Source organism: Mus caroli, chromosome 6, assembly GCF_900094665.2.
Source record: "Mus caroli chromosome 6, CAROLI_EIJ_v1.1, whole genome shotgun sequence".
In the NCBI taxonomy this organism is placed as follows: Eukaryota; Metazoa; Chordata; class Mammalia; order Rodentia; family Muridae; genus Mus; species Mus caroli.
The window spans coordinates 13,504,836-13,521,839 of record NC_034575.1 but is presented as its reverse complement, the minus strand read 5'-3'; the positions used below and the strand labels follow the sequence as shown (position 1 = coordinate 13,521,839).

The 17,004-nt window shown below is 41.5% G+C and overlaps 1 protein-coding gene across 5 annotated transcripts in view; it reads right to left on the bottom strand.

The window, feature by feature from the left end:
- St7 (suppression of tumorigenicity 7) overlaps positions 1 to 17,004 on the bottom strand; it is a 239,930-nt gene that overhangs the window by 23,409 nt on the left and 199,517 nt on the right. For 4 of the 5 annotated variants that reach the window (XM_029478333.1, XM_021164295.2, XM_021164297.2 and 1 more), the window contains 2 exons: positions 13,668 to 13,740; positions 12,121 to 12,223 (listed from right to left, as the gene is read on the bottom strand). In XM_029478333.1, the coding sequence (XP_029334193.1) occupies positions 12,121 to 12,223; positions 13,668 to 13,740 (176 nt within the window). Of the gene's footprint in view, positions 1 to 12,120; positions 12,224 to 12,787; positions 12,924 to 13,667; positions 13,741 to 17,004 lie in introns of all 5 variants that reach the window. The other variant, XR_003836915.1, reaches the window with a different exon arrangement.

Genomic DNA, 17,004 nt, shown 5'->3' with positions numbered 1-17,004 from the left:
TACATGCCCTTGACAAAAGGTAGTAAGGGTTAGGGAGACAGAATGGTTCCTTGGCAAATGGTTCCTTGGTGTCCTTGGGATGCAGGCACGTGGCTCCAAGGACAACACACATAGTCCACAGTATAGGCTGTGAGGTGAGGCCCTGCTCCCCTCTAAGCTCCCCTGCTCGTGATGCATGGATATGCTCTCTACAGCACCATGCTTACATGTGTCCTTTTCTCAGCTCAATCACAAAATCCTCAAGAACATTAAACTTTGTTGTCTTGATTTTAATTTGTCTCGCTACTCCCTTTAAAGCACCTTTAACATATATATGCTAACTTAAATTCAAACATTATTTCCCAAGAACGGTCTCAAAGTGAGCACTCCTGACCTAGTCAGAGTAATGAGGGCAACAAAAGCAATTCACCCAGGAGATTTAGCTCGGCATTCTCACTATATCTATTTTATGGCAGGAATAGGTTATATCTATAACGGAGATTTATACTTCTTATAGTTTCAAATAGAATGTTGGCTGTAACCAACTGATGAAGGCTAATAACAACAATGTGCTGTGTTTTGGGCCAAGCTTAAATGGCTGGCAATATCAGGTCTCAACATGTGCAACATTTAAATTAGAAAGGCATGGAACAACATTTCACATCCTACTTGTCAAGAGGAAAATAAATGGAAGAGGGCAGATCCCTATCCACAAGTATGCAGAAATCAATTAGGCTAACTGTACTTTGCAAATCAGAGCACATGCTCTGCCTGTCTGTATTAGCGACTGGGTTTCTATTAGCTAAGTCAGCATTCTGTGCTATCTTGCCTGCATCCTACCTCTAACATCCTTCCCAGATTCCCAACCACACTAGTTGAAGAACAGCACTTCTAAAGGTTTCGGAAGCAACTTTTCAAAGTCAATTTGTGTCAGAATTGTGTTCCTTATGCCTGATACATTAGCACGTAAAGCCAGAGCATAGGGAAGCAGAGGGCTCTCGTGTGTGAGTGAGTGGTGCCTGCTCCCGCAGGCATGAAGAAGAGCTGGCTCATTTAGAGGAAAGCTGCCACAGAAACCACTCCAAGTGACAGACTGCCAAGGTTTCCCTTTTAAAGGTATAAAACTCTATAGTAACTTGAGGAAAAACAACTCCCAAGTTATCCTTCACATAGATACTAATGCAAAGGAATTAATTTGTTCACATTTCTGGAATGTTCAATACCAACTATATACCATTAATCATATGAAAACCATCAGCAAAATATAGGGATAAAAGATATAAAAGAACAGGGTAATTAAATTCCAGCACCTTAATATGACAGCTATCAAGTTACTCTCCAAAGCCCAACAGCAGAAAAATATTTATTAGCATAGAAAATGTTATGATATTTTGCTAAATGAAAAAAACAGTCTGTCATACTATACATAGCAGATTGTTTTGATAATAAAAATTATGTTTGGATATTAAAAAGCATGGAAGACACGAGGATAAAGTTAAGAATAGCTAAATATTTATTATTATGGGAGATTAATTTCTTTTGTGTTCAAATTTCCAGAATTTTTGTAATAATCATTATTATTTTCCTTTATCACTTTCCTATATTATTACTTTCCTGTATACATATGGATCTGCAGTAAGAGTACTTCCTGCTCTTGCAGGGACCTCAGCTTTGCTCCCAGAGCCCACACTGCCTCCCAGTCACCTGCAACTCCAGTTCCAGGGAACTTATGCCCTCTTCTGCTCTGTGCCAGCTCCTGCAGGTCCATGCTGCACGTAAAAACATGCAATCAAGCACACACATATACATAAAGTAAAGAAGGAAGTGAACAGACCTGGGGAACAGAGGAGTTCAAGGGGAGAGATGGGAAGGGAAAGATGATGTAAATCTAGTATTCTCATATTTGAAATTCTCCTCAATAAAACACATATTCAGATGTAAAAAAAAAGTGACATTGATATAGAAGCAACATATGCTGAAGTTCATTGTTGACTGCTCCTTCGACTCAGCAGCATGCATGTACTAAGATAAAGTATCTCAAGTAACTGTGGTTCATTCAGCCATTATTGTCATGCAGAAGGAGGTATCCATACCAGGGACCCTGTGTTGCCTCCTTCTGCCTGCCACCTGCCTTTATGGATTGCTGCTTAGAATCCTGCTCTACAGTATGGCCATGAGTTTGGTTACGTTGCCCAATTTCTCTGCTCTTCAGCTTGTTCATCTGAAAAACTGAGCAGCAAATGTATGGTACTGGTGTCTTTACTTTACACTTTACTGGGAGTTCTATTGCTGCGAAGACACACCATGACCATGGCAACTCTTATAAAGGAAAATATTTAACTGGGACTGGCTTACAGTTTCAGGGATTTAGTCATGGCAAGAAACATGGTGGCATACAGGCAGACATAGTGCTGGAGAAGGAGCTGAGAGTTCTATATATTGATCCACAGGTAGCAGAAGGAGATCATGTGCCACACTGGGCATAGCTTGAGCTATTAAGACCTCAAAGCCCACCTCTACAGTGGCACACTTCCTTCCACAGGCCACACCTACTCCAACAAGGTCACACCTCCTCATAGTGCCACTCCTATGGCCAAGTATTCAAACACATGAATCTATAGCGGTCATTCCTATTCAAAACACCATAGTGTCAAAGTTTAGAAATGAGATATGATAATATGGAAAACTTCTACAAAGTACCAATGAAGAAATACCTGTGCATACACATTCACTGGACAGCAGATCATTTTACTAGTCAATAAAAGGTGAAATTCTCACATAATTGTAAAGATGAGTTCTGTTATCCTGGAGAGAATTCCCACACATAACTGAGTCTGTTTCTAGGTTAAACCCATGAGTAGTTTTATCACAGCACTTGATCTGGCTACTGGGGGCACCAATTGACCAACAAGGAAATAAAGCATAAAGCATAAAGCAAGTCTGAATAAACAAACAAATCTTGATCTATGGGGTATCTGCGTCTCCCCGGTTTGCTTACCCATTCATCAGTGACTTTCCTTCATTTGTAATTCTGACAGTATATCCTAAGGAAAAACATGAAAGTGCCAAAGTAGGGTAGGCCTTAGGGACAGAGATGGACATACCCATGATGTTTTCAGGTTCATAGACATGGGATTAGCCACAACTTATATAAAGATATAGAAGGACACATGGAGTCCTCCAAAAGAACAGACATAAAACTATGTAAAGGTTCAAGGAAAGATAGAACAGTATGCATATTGTATCTCAAACACACAGATCTTGTATTTTTACAGGATGCCCCAAAGACAAAGTGCCCAAAAACTACCCCAAGGGCATGAATGCAAATCATGCTATGCTTCTACCTTAATCTTTGATCCTCCATAACCTTTGTGTGGGAGAGAAGGAGGAAGAGCAAGATCATGCCTATGCAAAGAAAGTAGAACATACTTAGCAACAATGACATAAACAGACACAACTGTCTGCAGAGGTTTACAGTAATGGGATGACACAACAGTAAGATGAAATGAGCAAGAACTACAAACGTGGGTGTGCAGGGATGCCAAGACCAGAAGCGAGGCTAGACAATGGCCCTGGAGCAACAAAGGGAATAGGTAGTACTTAGGCTCTGGTGAAGTGTGAACATTATCATCAGAGTAACTGCCTACATCAACACATAACAAGCATAACCCCAGAGACTCATAGGAAAACTGGGGGCTTAGGAGGTTCAGTAGCTAACCCATGGCTGCACAAGTTGCACAGGACAGAACTTGCATCAAGAACTCAGCCTTTCTGCTACTATCCGAGGAAGGGAACTAAGAAAACACCACTCAAGACATACTTCAGAATGTGTCCTCTACAATGGGATTACTCTATATTTTACAAACTTTCAGATACATACTACTATATTCAAAGGGAAAACAAGCAATCAAAATACTATGTTGACTCTATGGTGAAGAAAAAACCTGTGTTATGTGGAGAGAGAGCTGAAAGCAGTTTGCAGACACATTATAGCTTCTAAAATGATCCAAGGCACTGCAATGGGCTAAGGAGAATAAGACTTTGAGAGAAACGGGGGGAGGGGAACACATGCCAGACCAACAGACAGGGAAGAAGCGGAAGTTAGAAAATCCTTAGAAAGTTATTGACATAGCCAAGGGGAATGAGTGGGCGAGAAAGGGACTGCACTAGGACTTAAGTGCCTCACAGAGCATGACGTGGAAGAAGGAGCTGGGTGAGGCTGGCAATGCTGCCACTTAGGAACACAGACTAATGTAAGGTCCTTGGCTGGGATCTCAACGCGGGGGGAGGGGGCAGGGGGCTTGAAGAAGTGTGTTCGCAGTGGGAAGGTGACACGCTGAGTCTAAAGTATCTGCAGAACTTTCCTAGACAGATGGTCTGTGGGAGTCAGGTGTGCAGTCTAAAGTCTAGAAAAGAAGTTTGGGAAGACAGGCAGGAGCTGAGCTCTGGAACCTATGACATTCTACAGGAGAGTTTTAAGCATGAGAAGAAAGGGCTCTCCCTAAAACCAGCATGAAGAAGTAAAAAGGACTCAGGGGTAGAAGTGGCGTGGGGTTGGGGCTACCTCTAGATGTAAGAAGTGGCTGGAGGCTGGGTGTTGTGACTCACTGCTCCAGCAAAACATGCAAGATGCACTGGGTTAATGTCCAACAGTTCCAAATGAAGAAGCGTGAAGGTCTGCCAGAGGAACCAAAGGCGGAGGAGAAAAAGCAAAGCAAAACAAAACAAAAACAAAAACAAACAAAACAAGACAAAACAAAACCAAAAACAGGATGAAGGCTAAGAAGAAGCCATAGCATCTGGTGGCTGAGGTCAGGGCAACTTTGGAGCCCTTGGCTGGAGAGACCTACCAAGGTGCAGTACAACATGAGCAACATGCTTTGTTAGAAAGGGCTCCTTAGGGACTTTCTATGCTTGAGAAATCTGACTTTAAGACTGGTTTCTGTTCCTTTTCCTTTGGGTTTTGCTTCTATAACATATCTCCTTACTCTCTTGCAAAATGACTCTGGAACAAAATATGGCTCAAAGAAATGTATACTGAAATAATATTTCTGCAATATACCACTGATATACAATATCATAATCTGGCAGCATATTTTGAATTTCTGCTTCCATGCTTCAAGAATCTTTAAATGCTAAAACTCACTACACATTGTTTCCTAAATTGGATTAAAAAGCGATTTTTATCCTCTGTCAATCAGCTTTACCAAGATATAAAGAGAGGATTGCTTTACAGTATACATGAAGTAGAGTTCCCACCATCCTAACAATGAGTGCAGACACCTCATTAGCATATATACTGAGATATTTTTCCTTTACATCCCTCTTGAAATCACTGTGAAATGAATTTTTAAATTGACAATAGATGAACTTTTTGAAAGAAATAGTGATTTTTGAAGGTAATGCATAAATTTAATCCTTTTTAAAATTTTCTCATATCTTAATATGCAGAGTTTGATTAAAAACTTAGTTATCAATTAGGTGAAGTCCTTCCATCAGGCTGTCCTGTGGGTAAATTGAGTTTCAGTGATATGGTAAGCATCCTTCCCTGTGAGGAAGGAACATCAGGAAAAATTAAGGCAAAAGTTTTCCCCTATGGCTGTTTGTGATTTCTCTTGAATATTCCATCCATATTATTTTCTCACTGCAGGAAGCTAGCCATGGCTCCTCAGCCTGTCTATGCTGTTCAAAGCAGTTGTGGGACCTCCAGTTCTATGGGTGGGGTCAGTCACTTGAGAGTTTCCGAGGTGGTGGTGGCCCATGGACATCTGTTGTACGTTCTTTAGACTAGATGCATAGGTGGTTTGTGCTGCTGGGTACTGTAGACTGGCTATGAAATGTCCCCAGGGCCAGGTGTCTCCTTTCTGTCTGTTTCCCTGAACGTATTTGATAGGCAGTTTACTCCTCCATAAACTTCTGCTGCAATCTATGCTGCACCACAGATCTAATGGACAGCCAACAGGCCCAAACCTCTGGAAGTGTGTGGGAAGCAAATCTTTGCATTTCCTAAGCTGATTGTCCCATTCCCTAGCACACACCAGGAAGCTGACAGGCGTGCTGGGTTAGTGGACTCTTCACTTTCAGCTGGAAGAACTCTGGCCTTGTTTATTAATGAAGGTCTCCAAGATTTCTGCGCGAGGGAGAATGTTGGTTTTCATTTCCATGCTTCCTTCCCTTGGAAGCTAAACTACTGTGAGTGGTCAAGTGTAAGCTGAGCAGTCAGGGACAGTGCTGGGACAGCAGAGAACAGGGCTTGGGGGCCTTCCCAGCCACACTTTCTAGTCTGCCAAGGTTCAACTGTGAGAGTCAGCATGCTCGAAGGTTTCAGGGCTGAGAAGATGGTTTGCTCATTCTGCATATTCTGGGGCTGGGTTGAGTATCACACCAACACTCAAACTCAAGCAGTTCTCAACCTGTGGCTCGTGACCCCTTTAGATACCCTGCATATCTGATATTTAAATTATGAATCACAAGAGTAGCAAAATCACAGTTACAAAGTAGCAATGAAACACTTTTATGGTTGGGGTGCACCACAACATGGGGAACTGTATTAAAGGGTTGCAGCTTTAGGAGTGTTTGACAAGAGACTGAGGTGCATAGTTCACATATTAAAGCAGGCCTGGCCTCCAGGTTCTCCCAGTGTCCTTCCTGGCATGCCTGCCCCTAACCTTGAACTTTCTAGCCCAGGGCTGGGAATGTCCCCCCAGAGGCTTCTCCCTATATAATTCACACATTTTGGATTTAGTTCCCTCACTTGAGTAACAGAGATAATAATATGGAACATTTAACAGTATTGTTACAGAAAATAAATGAGTGGTATAAAAATAACTAAAAATTTTTAATTACCTTAATATTTTGAAGCAACTGTCAGGAATTTGGTGGGGATTTAGTGGATCATCAATAGGAACTGAGGATTTATAGCAAGTATGCAATTTGTGTGTACAGGTATGTTTGCTACAGTGTTAGGAACTAGAGTGTGCATAAAAGATGTCTGGAGTGCCCTCTATTTAGTATGTGTATCAAAGTTTTGTGGTTAATTCGAATATCTTAGCTTGTGAAATGTAAACAGACGGAGTCTCCCTACAGTACAATCCACCAATCAGGTGAAACTGATGTAAACTAAGTGACCCCAGGTGCTCTGTCTCTGATGGCAATCCTGGCTGTCAATTTGACCAGATTGAGAAGCACTTAGGTAATTACTAAAGCACATCTCTGGGTTTATCTGTGAAAGCATTCAGAGAGGATTAACTAAGAAGAGAAGACCTACCCTGAATGTGGGCAGCAACATCCCCTAGGCTAGGGGCCCTGATAAAATAAAGGTAGCAAAGAAGAGAGTTGAGCAGCAGGGGCACATTCATTTCTCTGCCTGTTTCTCTCCCACTATTCTCTTACCTCCCTTCTATTCTCTTACCTCCCAGGTTTCCCACTTATCCTCTTCATCTCCCTCTCTGGGTTGCCATGATAAAGGCTACTCCATTCTGCTATGCTCCTCCTAATCTGATTAGCCAAAATAAGTAATCTCTCCCTTTAATTGCTCCATCAGATTATTTTGTATGATGGCAACATTAATGCAGAAAATGCATACCAGACAAGTGGGGTCATTGTGATATTTGACAGTGTGGTTCGGGGGCCTTTGAAACTGCTTTGTGGTAAAGAGTTGGAAACGTTTGAAGAACTAAAGAAAGTCTAGAATGCTATAAGCAGAACATAGTAGGCAATTCTGATGAGCCTTCATGAGATGAGAATGCCCAGGAATGTAGTTAGGAAAGGCTATAATCATAGGAATTGGACTAGAGATTGTTTGTTATTCATGTCTTAATACTCTAAATGAAGCAAAGTTGAGTTTAAAAGTGATAGATTTAATCTTTTAGTGGAAGAAATTTCAAGGCCACCAATAATTCAAGTTATGACATGGTTACTGCTTGCTGATTTTAGCCAAGTTTACAGTGAGAACTGTGATTTAAAAAACGAAACAAACAAACAAACAAACAAACACCAGCACAGTGGAAAGCTTTAGAAAAGCTTAGAGCTTACTCATAAAAGAACCATGTATAGCTCTGAGACCAAAGAAAGTATGTTGGGATCATTAAAAGGAAACTAAATACCTAGAATAAGGACAATAAGAAGGGTACTTTGAGGGAATCTTAGAAGTTATCCAGACCCCATTTATCACAGGGTTAAAGCTATAAAAGTTTGAACTCATCTGAAAAATGTGTCTTTGAGAAGTCCTCTGCCCATGCACAGAGCCACTAAGAGAAGAGCTGTCTCCAGTCATCTAGGCACTCGAGGTTGCTGCAGCTGCAGTCCTGGAGAGCTTCTACTGCAGCTGCAGTCCTGGAGAGCTTCTACTGAAGAAGACTTTGGAATCATCCACATTATGCTAATTATGATAGATATGCAGAATGTAAGAATTACGGATCCTGAAAGCTTCTATAATCAGTTCTAAGAAAGGCCTGGGAGGCCAGGTAATGGGTGTCAGGGTCAGCTTCTCTTCAGGTGGCCTCCAAAGGGTGAAGAGTGAAGCTGTGACAACAGAGCCAGAGGTCAAATGGAGAGGACACCCTTGGAAGTTAGATTCTAGGACCCAAGACCATCTGAAAAGGAAATCTACAGACTGGGAGCAGAGCCAGTCTAAGAAGGGGCCTTGGGCCTACAGCCAGAAAGGTAGTAGTGGCTCGACTGCCAAAGCCCTTGGGAATTCATTTCATACTACCATGTGATTCAGATACCAAACTTGGAGTTTCAATATTAAATATTTACCTAGGTTTTAATCTTGTACTGGTCCCATTCCTCATCTGTGTTTTCTTATTTAGACATCATGAAATAGACATGCTTGCTCTGGGCCACTGAAAGTGTGTTACTTAATTTTTTTAATTTGATTTTAAAGGATTTTAAGGGAAAATGTTTGTGTTGAGTCTCAGTGTAGGCTCTGAACTTGAGCTTTTCAACAAGGATCGACTAAGACTACTGGAAACAGATTGTGTTCTGTCTTAGAAATAGGACGTGAGAGTTGGCGTATTAGCTCAGTTGTAAAGAGTTTGCCTTACAAGCGAGTAGAACCAAGTTTGGTCCCCAGAACCCATGTGAATTGCTGAGTCTGGCCACATGCACTTACAGTCCCAGTGCTGGAGGGGGAGAAACAGGCAGATCCTTGGAGCTTAGTGGTCAGCCACTTTAACATATAAACTCCAGGCCATTGAGACTTTAGCTCAAAACAAAAAACGAAACAGCAACAACCAAAGGGCGAAGGCACCCAGAACAGCAAATGTGCACTCACATACACATGCACTCACACAGATGAACATGTACACACACAGTTAAAAGAAAGAGATGCACATGAGCCTTGAGGAGCCTACCGTGACCACTATGATTTAAGAGATATGTCTGGGTGTCAGTGAAGGTAAAGTTAAAATGGCTAGTTAGCTTTCCTAGAGAAGTGCCTAGGAGTGCTTCAGAGAAAATGTTAACACCATCCCATAGGCTACAAGACCAGAGGAAGAAAAGCAGAAAAAAGGCTGTACTACACAGGCTTATTCCTTTCCATCTCTTACCCTTTCTCTCTCTCCCTTCCTCTCTTTTTCCCTCTCTATGTCTTTTTTTCTGAATTTCAGCTCTCCCTTCCATGATTGACTAAAACTTTGAACCAAAATCAGTAAATCCTTCCCCTGTAGAGATTAAATGCATAATATACTACTCTCTTCTCTGTTCTTATGATTAGAAAAATTAAGTGAGGTTAAATAACTGAAATCCTCTCAAAGAAATTCTGTACTTCTAAAATGATAAGACATTTTCTTTTATGTCATCATTATGCACTGTATACATATATTGAAATGCCACATTCTATTTCATAGATATATGCAATTATTGTGTACCAATTATAGCAACATTTGGGGCATTTCCACTTTTAGAATAATTATAATTGGCAGGAGTGTCAACTTACTGTCAAATGCTTCCACAGCACTTTTGAGCTACTTTCCAGGAGCTTTCATTATTTTTCCGGAGCTTAATTAACCATTTCTGCCCATTATCACAGAATTAAATGATAACACAATCAAAATAACTAACCTAGAACTGGACAGATTTTCTACCTGGATTATAGGGCTCTTATTAGGGTAAATGGAAAAATTGAGACCTGTCTCCTAGGCTTGAGGGGCCCCTAATAAGCTAACATTAGTTACTTTAAGCATTTATAAATAGATGGTGTTCAAGTGTTATGGCAGTTTGCGTTAGAATGGCCTCCACAGCCTCATATATTTGAGTCTTAGTCAGCAGGGAGGGAACTGATTGATAGTATCACAAGGATTAGCAGGTGTAGCTTTCTTGGAGTGTGTGTGTGGCCTTGTTGGAGGAAGTGTGTCACTTATCACTGAGGTGGGTTTTGAGGTTTCAAAAGCCTATATCTACAGTGCTCTACACCCCCAGCCCATCCCCCACGCCACCCCTTGCCTGTGGCTCTCTCAACTACTACTCCTGTGTCTGCCTGTATGCCACTATCATGAGAATGTTGCTGGCTGTCCCTGTCATGATAATGGACTTATCCTCTGAAACTGTAAGTAAGCCTCGAATTAAATGTTCTAGTACTCTTCACAGTACTACAACAGTAACTAAGACGAGTGTTTTGTAAAAATTATTAAATATTTTACTTCATTTGATTCTTATCCCAAAAGTCAGGCAAGGCTTATATTTTGCTCTTCCTTTGGAAGATGAGTTCAGATGCACTGACCCCAGGGCTCTGTGTCTGGGAAATGAGAGCCAGAACTCGAACCCAAGTTTCCACTTCAGAATCCTGGGCTGTTACCCAATAGTTCCTACAAATGAGCACTATTTATGCTGATAGAATCATTCAGTAGTTTGAGAGAGTATCCAATAAATATTAATAGATGACTTCAGTTTACTATAATTGAGAACAACTTTTATGACTAGTTTTACATTTTAATCAGAGTTCAATCAACATTTTGGCTTAGCCTCAAAATATTCTATAAAGATTCGTGCTTATAGCATCTTACATATAACCCCTAAGCCTCTGTAAATATTTTGCTGATTAGCCACTAGCATTGGAGTGGTTAAATATATACTCATGCAGAAATGCCACTCTGGTCCACTCTTCAATTTCCCATTAAATAGAAACATAACCTAGACTTAAGTAAAACATCAGGAATGATATTAGATCACTTAGCTCTACCATTTTCAATATCAACAACGTAAATTAAAGTGTGTAACTCCATGCGCACTTCTCTGTCTCCCCCCGACCCCCTCCATCTTGTTGCTATAACACTGCAACAACGCGAGTAGGATTTCTTTGTCATTTGCATCAGGAGGTCTTCATCAGATTTTTTCCCCAATACTTCCTGCCATGTAACATCAGATGTGAGCTGCAGGATTAATTTCTTAGAGGCTAAATGTGCTTAATATCAACAGACTGAAATGGACCCACAGCTAAATACCTACCACAGAGCAGATACTTCAGGAAAACCCTAAATATACATGCAGCTCATGAATAAAACATTCCAGAAATATCTTTTGTCTTGCTTTAATTCTGTTAAAATCAACTTCAGAAGGAATATGTGGAAACTATGGGGCATTTACCAACTCCAGACCATGGAGTTTGAACAGCGAAGACCAATCCTTTCACTATGTGTACGTAGCCCATACAGTGGTGCTCACAATCAAAACATTGCATACTCTGGGGCTTCTACTGTTTTTCTCTAGCCAGTACTGATAACCTACATTTATCTGTAGAGACATGGATTGTCACATTAGCTGGTGTTTTTAATGAGTTTTGTGCATAAGGCTTATTTCCAGTATTTGCCTCAGACCAGACTAAAACTGATGCAAAATTCCTATCAAACTCTCAGGATCTCCACTTCAGCTAGTTATAAAGTTTCTGAACCTAGTTGCCCAAACAAAGTCTTGGAATTTATTACATTTACCCTGAAAACCAGACCCCTCCCTTAAGTTCCCTTGAGTGTAGGGTTTCCCCCCTCAAAAATGAGGCTATAAATGCCTGTAGACTGCATAGGTCCCAACTTTTGCTAGTTGCAATCCATTGTTTCATAACGGGGATCCTGGGGACAGGGCATTGTGGTTAACAAATGCTTTCTCTTCCATCATAATGAGCTCCTAGGGGAACCAGAGACTCACTTTTGGCACGTGCGGATTAAATTCCACAGCTCTGTGGATGGCTTCTACTGCATTCATCTCTGCTGTGCTCAGCCCCCTCNGAGATGCAGCCTCTGGAGAGAATCTGAAAAGCAGAAAGACAAACATCATGCAGTTGGGACCACTGCTTGGGCAGCTACCCAGGGAGCAAGTATACATGAAGGGCCCTTAAGAGCACAGTGAGCCACGGGCACAAGCTCTCCAAACTTCTCAACAGGGGACCTTTGAGTTACCCCTTCCACCAAAGTGAACAAAAACCCCAGCAGAAGCAGAAAGCGTGCTTACACTGAATGGAGGCAGGAATTCTATTCATCTGTCAACTCACTGTCTAAATAGCTAATCTAAATTTTCTGCAAGGTCCCTGCTTCGGTGGGAGCAGAGGGAGGACTGACAAGGGCAGACAGCGTAGGAAAAAGAGAATCCTAGGTTACAGAAGAACGCACTTGGTTCAAAACAGAACTGGGGAGAATTTGAAGGGAGGCTCCCAACCCAATGTCAGTGCTGCCATGGAGGCCAAGTGGCCGCAGCTTCAGCAGCAGGCTAGCCTGTGTGGGCTGTGCCAGAGGGGAGTGTGCATGCCCCAACTGTGGGCAAGACACCTGCCCAAGGGAATGAAAAAAAAGACCAGACCATGCAATCTCTTTCTCACCTCACACCCAGGGCTAACTCCAGAGCTGTGCTTGGCAGGCAGACACCACAGGGGAAGCTGTGGCAACCCTGGCCCTGCCCTCCCAAGCTGGAGTCGCTGTGTAGGGAGAAAAGATGTTGCAGTAGGTACTGGCGATCTACAGGATAAAAAAGAATGAAAGAAAATTACTCCAGTTTTGAAGTGCACACACACTTAACAGCAAACCTGCCTGATACTGCAGAGGCTGCTACCTGCTCTCTGCTTTTAGATGCTGCAAAGGGGGTGGATTGTCTCAGGGAAATGTCTTTATGAGCTCAAAAACAATGAATCGCCAGGTCGGTCATCCCTTGGATTCTTGTGAAATGTTTATGTGCCATAGTCACCTGCCTGAATAAAATTGGCAAATGTCCCATTGAGGTGCCATCTCAAAGTAAACAGACCAGGAGTGAGGCAAAGAATAGGAGAGGGCCATCCCCACTGCACTGAAGGACCCAGTAACAGACAGCAAAATGGAAGGGTACACACACACACACACACACACACACAGAGAGAGAGAGAGAGAGAGAGAGAGAGAGAGAGAGAGAAGGACAGAGTATTTTTGTGTAAATCCCAAGCAGTCTTTTTGGTTTTACTGTCTGACAAAAAGATAAAAAGTCAGCCCAGAGGAATGCAATGTAATGCCAATCCATCCATGTTAGGAACCCCCACAGCCTTACAATCCATAGGGACAGATACTTCCTCCTGCTATAGTGAAGTAAAAGATCAGCAGCTTTGGGGAAATGCATGCTTTAAAGCAGGGTCAAAAGGATCCCAGGAATCTTCTGGAGAAACCCTCAGAGGTGACAGCAAGTCTCTGCACATCTGGCCAGCACTGGGGGCACACAAGTGACTGCTCACTTACTTGTCAGAGACAGCTCTTGCTTTGAGCAGGGCCGCTGTGTAGCATATTGTCGCCGACTTTGGTAAGCTTATATCTGTCAGGGAAAGAAAGTAAGAACCCTTGTAAATCTGCAGTCAAAGGGACGATGCTCTAAAAATACAAGACTAAATCATATAAGTCCAAGACAGGATAAATTAAGAATATTTAAACTATTACATAAGAACCCTAGCTCTTTCTTATAGTGGCAAAAATGCTATCTGTTATTTTGTCAGTAATTCATGTTTAAAATTCACCTGGCCCAGTCTTCAGAAATCATCTTCTATTTTAAAATATGCATTTTTATACCTTGAATTTAAGTGGAGCATATATATATATATTTTAGTTGTTGCACAAACACCTGTGATATAGATGTAAATGAGACTTTTTGTCAGTTATAAAAATCACTCAGGAATTACATGAAATATTAATGCCAGTGAAAATTTATCTGAATTTGAAATAACCACAGAGCTAAATGAGGTATTCCTTAATAGGTTAATTTAAGACAAGGTTTCTTCATATTAAAATTCAGAAATTCAAACACAGTCCTTTTCACAAGCATGAAAATCAAGGTCATGGAGACCCAGGGTCTCTGATGAGTGTAAGCTGTAAGGGACAACTGAGCTATCATTTTGAAAAGTGTCCAAGTTTTCTCATTCGACTTCATGATCCTTTCATATTAAAGCTTAACCTGTCATCCAGAAAGACAATTTTATAAAGTTTCTAGAAAATTCCAGGTGGAAGGGTAGAACAGCTGTGAAATGCAGATAATCAGTTTACAAACAAACACTGGTATGGAACACAAAGAAAAGCCAAGGGGCTGAAGGGTGTGGTCTCTGTGGGTACATTATTTAAATTGGAATTCCATTCTTTTCAAAATAGGGCAATTGGTATTTCTTTAGCACTTGTTACCCAAAATTTCACTCTGACAGGGAAATGATATCTTTGTACAAAGTAGCATTTATTTGGAAGGGCATGTATGGAGGCGGTTGGCAGCCTGCAGCTGTCCATTTTCTCTCATTGAACCACGCAGGTTCTGGGAATCAAACTCCAGGAGCCTAGCTTGGCAACAAGTACCCTTACCCACTGAACCATGTTACCAGTCCCCAAAATATTTTCTTATTTCAAAATAAACTAGGGCTGGAGAGAAAGCTTGGTCACTAAAGAAATTACAACTATGCTTTCTCCCACATGACTGAAAATTCACCCTTAATATGTGGAATGCCCTACAAATCTCTTCATGGACTGCTTGCAACTTTTGAAGGGACAACCCTATAGGAAAGCTGTAAAGAAATCTCACAATTGGCCAGCGGCAGCAGCAGAAAGTCATTCCTGGAAAGAATGACAGCTGTTTTGGCTTCCTGCCATGATGATCACGGATTGAACCTCTGGAAGTGTAAGCCTGCCCCAATTAAGTGTATACCTTTGTATGGGCTGCTTTGGTCATGGTGTCTCTTCACAGCAATGGAATCCCTAACTAAGAGACTCTGAGAATGTGTGTACAAAATTTTAAAGGTTGACAACTTTGAGAGAGGAAGAATTCTGTAGTTCAAAATGTGTGAAGCAGGTTCATCAGCAAATATATTGGTGGAGCCAGACTCAGCCATTTCCATATTAACCAACCCTGAGCCTTCAGCCAGATGGCCCTGTCCGACAAGATGGTCCCCAGCTGTTCCCACCATCTAGCTCACCAAAATAAGGTTCTTCTATGTTGCAACCTTGTCTTTGGACTAATAGGCTTCTGTTGTAGGACAAGCAGACCTAACCTTTCTTAGATCTTTGCTAGGAACAATAACAACACAGAATTGAAAGAGACAGGGGACTTTGTAGACTAGATCTCAGAAACTATGTTCAAGCAAAACTTCTTCCCCATCACCCATATTACACTACGCATGCCATATAAATGATTGATTGTTTGTCCGTTTGTTTGTTTCAAGATAGAGTCTCATGTATCCCAGGCTGGCCTCAAAATCATTAAATAGCTGAGGATGACTTTGTAATCTTGATCTAGTATGCATTACTAATTTTAGGAGTATTTAACATGCCAAAAATATGAAGAGAAGGGAATATCTAAACAACTTCCGCAGGCTTGGCCATCACTGTGAGTGACGAGCTGGCTCTCACTGCTTTTCTCTTTCCATAGCTTGTTATGTAAAAGCCAAAATTTTAAAGGGGGATTCTGTAGTTCAAAACTGTGTGAAGCAGGTTCATCAGTGAATACGCTGGTGGAGTCAGACACAGGCAGGCAGGCAGGCAGGCAGGCAGGCAGGCAGGCAGGCAGGCAGGCTAGCAGACAGAGGCAACAGGCACTGTCAGTCTGCACACCTAGCAGAAGCATGGGACTCCACAGACGGAATGCTCCTTTTGCATCGTGTCTGCTGCAGGATATCATCTCATTAACATATTTTTGCTAATATTATCCAAATAATAGGCAGAAGCTGATATTTTGGGCTCATTTTTAAGAAACTGTAGGAGTAAATTTAATTTCTTATAGGCCTCTTGCATTCTATCCCTACCGCTCTGATTCCTGGCCCCTCTCAAAGCTCAGACTTCATAACTGCTGCCTATTGTGCTTTTTGAAATGATTTTTGCTAATTTTAGGAGTACAGAAAAATGTGAAAACAGCACAAAGATTTCTGAATTCCCTAAACTCATATTCCACATAACCATAGTCCAACAACAACAAAGCTGTAGCTGACATGGCTGACGTGATTTGAGAATGCACCTGTATTATCCAGATTCATGTAACACCACCACCCACCAAGATAAAGAACTGCTCCATGGCATAGAAAACCCAGTCACTGGCCCTTTATGCTTGTTCCCACCCTGTCCTTCCTGCACATGGTAGCTACAGGTCTATTTCCTGGACTTGGGCTTGCCCTGTGATTTCATGCTTTGTCACTGTGGAAAAGGATAAAATGACAAGATAAACAAATGAAATTTGTCACAGCAAATGTTAATATCAGAAGTTGTAAGCAGAGAGTAACAAGTTATCTGCTTGCTCATACTGCCAGGAACTTTCATTCTTTGGAAGTATCTAAAATGTAATTGTATATAGAATATTTAGTTTGTTTTGTAATGACAGATTAACTCTACAGTGGCTTTCCGCCCTTTAAAAGAGGAATTAGGCAATAATTACCATAAAGTCTTCTTAGGAATTAGAATTTGGGTTGGGGTATAATTCAGTGGTAGATCATACAGTTAGCATACACAAGGCCTTGGGCTCAATCTAAACACACACACGCACACGAACGCGCACACACACACACACACACACACACACACACGGGAGTGATGTGGTATTACTATGAAAGGAAAGGGT